At 32.5% G+C, this 3,414-nt stretch overlaps 1 protein-coding gene across 1 annotated transcript in view; it reads right to left on the bottom strand.

Moving 5' to 3' along the window:
• LOC106108688 (nephrin) overlaps positions 1-3,414 on the bottom strand; it is a 196,369-nt gene that overhangs the window by 1,062 nt on the left and 191,893 nt on the right. Inside the window, exons 22-24 of the mRNA XM_013289946.1 lie at positions 1,024-1,194; positions 339-529; positions 7-47 (exon numbers count right to left, since the gene is read on the bottom strand). Of these exons, the coding sequence (XP_013145400.1) occupies positions 7-47; positions 339-529; positions 1,024-1,194 (403 nt within the window). The remainder of the gene's footprint in view (positions 1-6; positions 48-338; positions 530-1,023; positions 1,195-3,414) is intronic.

The following is a 3,414-nucleotide window of genomic DNA, read 5'->3' as shown; positions in this document are numbered from 1 at the left end:
AATGGCGGCGGCAAAAGGGTTGTGTCCTCCACTAGGTATGACTCCGTCTGGTGGCAATAGATGACAATCGTTAGCAATCATTGACAATAGTTGACAATAGTTAGCAATTATTGACAATAGTTTTAGCAATAGTTGACAATAGTTAGGCAATCATTGACAATAATTTTAGCAATAGTTGACAATAGTTAGCAATCATTGACAATAGTTTTAGCAATAGTTGGAAAAAGTTAATAGTAGTTAGCAATCATTGACAACAATTTTAGCAATAGTTGACAATAATTGAAACTAGCGATCCAATTAACGATTGAATGTGTAATTATTTAATTCATGTCACTGACCTGATTCAACATATGTCGGTTCGGCATTGTCGGTACTTCAGGTATCGGCGGCGGTTGTTCCCCGTCATCTTGTGAGTATGTCTCTGATTTCTCCGACACAGAACTCAATGTCTCTCCAGTCATAGTGTCGTTATAAGATGAGGGTGCATACATTTCTATTGTTGCTGATTTTGATGATTGTCCCGCTTGTTCTGTGGTGACAAGGTCAGTTGTTAGGTTGGTATATTTTTTGTTTTAGAAGTATTTCTTTATAAATTGGCTCTTAGATTTACTATTGACAATTAGTCTGTAAATTTAATTAAAATTTTATTGTAAAGAAATACTTCTTTACTGTTGTTATCGTCTACAGAAAGCCTAAAATAACAAAAGTGAAACTACCATTTCTGTTTTGTTGCTTAAAGATGGATTCTACTATAAAATTATTTTAGGCGTTCTCTAGTATATAATTTTAATACTTTTTCTTTATGTGAACCAACTTCTGAATATCATTGACTAAAAAATATAAATATAACCTATTTCTTTATGAAATTAAACTAAAATTATTTAACAAGCTTGTAATTGAATTCCATCTAAACTTTGTCAGAAGTTAGTACATTTATATGAAAAATGACATTAAACAAAAAATGTAGAAACATGCTTTACAATAGAAACAAAACCATAAAAGAAACAAAACAATAAACCTCACCTTTCATCCGTCTAGCTCGTCGTTTAAAAACAAAACATGCTACTAAAGCGGCGTTAATCAAAATCAAAATGGCGCCGGTGACGCAAACGTACAATGTGACGGATTTCGTCACGTCAGATGACTCTACGTATTCTGTTGACACTACGTTCAATTCTCCTACTTCTGACGAAGCTATACGAAAGAAATAAAAGAAAAAATTAGGATAATATAAAAACAACATCAATTATGTGCCAATTTAATTTTAATACACGGAATTTAAAAAAAAAACTATCAAGTAGTTAAATTGAATTAGCACATTTACGACCGATTACTGAAACGAAATTTAAACATGTAACAGTTTTTATAATAAGGTTAAATTTAAACACCAAATTCCTTACAAATGACGTATATTCTAAGAGCGTGCGCACACCTCAAACTCGCACAACTGTTTAGTTTCGCGTTGATTCGACTTTGTTTTTTTTTCTCGATTTTTAGTTGTGGAACCAAACAGTTGAATGTTGCGAAACAATCGACAATAGTTGTGCTATAGTTTAGTCAAAAGCGTGCGTCCGCTCTAAACGACGTTTACGAAGTATTTAATTTTCGTTCCAGTATTAGGCCTTTACACAATATTATTACAATATCAAACCTCTGATTCGTTTGTTCGTCCTCCTATGCAGACAGAATCCCACCAAAAGTACATTCAACAAGATAAGTGCTGTACCAACAACAGTACCAGTTATAATAAAAACTCCGGGAACATTATACGAGTTATATTCTTCTGAACTTGACTGTACTGATGATGGGATAACATCTGATGCGTGGAATAAAAATTGTTTTTAACGGTTATGTTATAACTGTTAACGGTTGATTGCGTTTTAACGTTATTTTTGACAAAAGAGTGATTTATTTCGCATATTTGATATTGTCTTCGTATTTTTACAGAGATGTTCTTTTTTATTTAACGTATAAATTATAAATGTTTCTTTTTTTAAGTTTATGTTAGTTAAAATTGACAAGTTATTGTTTATTACTCCAGTAATCACTTATATTTTAATAAAACTACACTAAGAGGCACTTTTATTATCCACGAGCTGTCGCCCGCAAACTTCGTTAGGTCAAATATGCACCACCCGTTACGCCATTTCAACAGCACGGAATTAAAAAAAAAAGTAGCCCATAATATGCCTATTCCTGTCAGCTACCCTCCAGCGAAAGTCCCGTCGAAATAGGCCCAGCCGTTTCTGAGATTACCCGGAACAAACGCGGCTTGAGGACAGACAGACAAGTTTTTATATGCGAAATCTGGAGTTTTTCTTTTGATATTACAAACAGACACTCCAATTTAATTATATGTATTTTTAGACAACTTGTTTAATTGATATTGTCGCTTTAAAGACTCAGGTTGCGCGCCAATCTATCCATACTTCTAGTGACATTGACAGCTGTCAGCTAGGGACGTGACGTTTATGCAGATAATCTAGAGTTGCGCCAATTCTATAGCACGGTACTAATTTTGTTCCTAACAGTATAGATATAAATACATTTATGTGTGACATTATTGTAAACAAGCCCTAAAAGATAGTAAGAAGATAAATATTGCATTTAGATACATTTTGTTTACCTTTTAGGTTGTAAGTGCTAGAAAAATGTAATATTAAAATAAAGCTTTCTACATAAAAATACCACTTTCCTTACAAATAGTTATAACCCTTTTCTGTTACCTTGTCTAATGGATGTTTTCTTTTAGTAGCGTTCATTTTGTGAAACTTTTCTACATGAGTATACGTGTTTTGTCTCCGTTTTCTATCTAGGTTAGAGATGGCACGGAAAAAGCTGGGTCACGCGAAAACAAGCGAAAGAGATCTATTTCTATGTTCATTATGCATATTTGTCTTATTAGCTAACAGTTTGCATGTTTTGTATTAGTTTTAATAAAGAGAACTGGAATTTATAAAATGTACTGTTTTGATGTTGAGTATAAATAACATTTAATATGGAAAATTATGTATACATATAATAAAATTGGAGTATATCTATACTATTATAATAAAGCGTAAACACACACTTCTTTGTTGCCTAAGATGTCAGCAATTACAGCATATTTTTGAATAATTCCTTTTTACTAAAAAGCCCTACACTTACGTCACGCTTTAGGCTATATATTGTCACGCCATTAAACTTAGGGGGTAAATATTTTGGATAAAAACCCTAATGTGGGAAAGAGACCATAAGTTGCTGCCAACATCAAGGAAGCAAGATTGCTATGGTTTGTCATGACTAATGTAAATAATAAAATAAAATTTTCATAATTTCATGCGGATGAAGCCGTATGGGAACAGCTAGTTTGTAATATTAAATAAAAGATTCTAGATTTCGGGAAGATGTATCAGCGTTGCTGATAATTATAAT

The sequence above is a fragment of the Papilio polytes genome, unplaced genomic scaffold (genome assembly GCF_000836215.1).
Source record: "Papilio polytes unplaced genomic scaffold, Ppol_1.0 DF821400.1, whole genome shotgun sequence".
Classification (NCBI taxonomy): domain Eukaryota; kingdom Metazoa; phylum Arthropoda; class Insecta; order Lepidoptera; family Papilionidae; genus Papilio; species Papilio polytes.
The sequence above is the reverse complement of the archived record's forward strand: the minus strand, read 5'-3'. Positions and strand labels throughout refer to the sequence as shown.